Source organism: Priapulus caudatus, unplaced genomic scaffold (genome assembly GCF_000485595.1).
Source record: "Priapulus caudatus unplaced genomic scaffold, Priapulus_caudatus-5.0.1 Scaffold5850, whole genome shotgun sequence".
NCBI lineage: Eukaryota > Metazoa > Priapulida > Priapulimorpha > Priapulimorphida > Priapulidae > Priapulus > Priapulus caudatus.
Genome location: NW_014582911.1, coordinates 1 through 1,865, shown reverse-complemented (window position 1 = coordinate 1,865; position 1,865 = coordinate 1). Strand labels below are relative to the sequence as shown.

The 1,865-nt window shown below is 62.7% G+C and overlaps 1 protein-coding gene across 1 annotated transcript; it reads left to right on the top strand.

The window, feature by feature from the left end:
* The first annotated feature begins 387 nt into the window (after positions 1 to 387).
* Positions 388 to 1,164, top strand: LOC106820020 (class E basic helix-loop-helix protein 22-like). The gene has a single exon (XM_014824578.1). The coding sequence runs from the start codon at positions 388 to 390 to the stop codon at positions 1,162 to 1,164; it is 777 nt and encodes a 258-aa protein (XP_014680064.1).
* Positions 1,165 to 1,865: the final 701 nt, after the last annotated feature.

Genomic DNA, 1,865 nt, shown 5'->3' with positions numbered 1-1,865 from the left:
AATCTCCGAAGATCGTCGTCAAAGATAATCCCTCTCAAAAGATAATAATCGGCGACAACCTTGGCGACGTCCTACCCTGGGTGCGCGGAGATTCTGTGAACGACGCGAGACCGTCTGACGCTCGAGCGCGCTCACGCAGGGTGTGCTTATCCGTCGGCCGAATCACCGCCGACGTTCGTAAACACACAGAGTTCGTTCGTTCGTGAACACACACGGGGCGACGTTCGTTTGTGAACCCACGGGGCAACGTTCATTTGTGAACACACGGGGCGACGTGTATTTGTGAACACACACACGAAGAGACGTTTGTTCGTGAAACACGCACACACACACACACACACACACACACACACACACACACACACACACAGACGTTCGTTATCCAAGATGGACGCCTACATGAACCGCACCACCACCCAGCTGCCGCCCTACTTCGGTCGCGGCTTCGAGGAACCGCGTCACCACATCCGCGAGTATCTACAACGCGTCGAAAGCGGCATGTCGGCCGAGGTCGCCATGCAGATGCCGTCCGGCTTCCGCGCGACGCACCACGACGCGACGTCGGCGACGACGCGCTGGGACGACCGCCAGCCGACGACGGCGGACCGACGGGGGGCGCCACTCGGCAGCGTCGTCGGCAACGAGAACGCGAACGTCGACGCGAGCAGCGACGACGACAAGACGGACGACGACGACGACGACGGCAACGGCGACGGCAACGGCGACCAGGGCGCCGACGGTCAACCCACGCTAAAAGGCAACGGCAAACAGAAGCACGTTCGTCTCGGCATCAACGCGCGCGAGCGCCGACGCATGCACGACCTGAACGACGCGCTCGACGAATTACGCTCGGTGATACCGTACGCGCATAGTCCGTCGGTTCGCAAGCTGTCGAAGATAGCGACCCTGCTGCTAGCGAAGAACTACATACTCATGCAGGCAAATGCCATCGAGGAGCTGAAGAGAATGATCGTCAGTCTGACGTCACAAGCGGCCCCGCAGATCATGCCTGCTGTGTATCAGGAGGGGTTCGCCTATCCGCGGCTGTCGGCGCCGTCGTCGGCGGCCGTCGCCGCGGCGCAGGAAAATCTCGGCGTGATGTCGGCGGCGACGACGACGAAGCCGCTGTCGCCGCTGCACAAGAACTGCGCCGTTGAGAAGTAGTGGGTAGTGGGCGTCGCTGCTGCTGCTGTTGTTGTTGTTGTTGTTGTTGTTGTTGGTGTTGATGATGATGATGATGGTGGTGGTGGTCGTCGTTACTTCGGGTTTCTTCATGCCCCGTTTACAAACGCACCCGCACACACGCACATACAAACTCACACACACACACACACACACACACACGCACGCACACACACACACACACACACACACAGACACACACACACACACACAAACGCGCGGCGCACACACAAACACGGCGCACGCACGCACGCACGCACGCACGCACGCATGCACGCACGCATACACGCACGCACACACGCACGCGGCGCACGCGGCACACGCACGCGCACACGCGCACACACGGCGCACGCACGCACGCACGCACACGCACACACGGCGCACGCACACACACACACGCACGCGGCGCACGCACGCACGGGCACACGCTCACACATGGCGCACGCACGCACGCACGCGCACACGCTCACACACGGCGCACGCACGCACGCACGCGCACACGCTCACACACGGCGAATGCGCGCACGCACGCACGCACACACGCACACGCACGCGGCGCACGCGCACACACGGCGGACGCACGCACGCACGCACGCACGCACGCATACACGCACACACGGCGCACGCACGCACGCACACACACACGCACACGCACGCGGCGCACGCGCACACACGGCGGACGC

Excerpts from the sequence above, each read along its gene's own strand:
- LOC106820020 (XM_014824578.1), top strand. The coding sequence starts at position 388 with ATGGACGCCTACATGAACCGCACCACCACCCAGCTGCCGCCCTACTTC.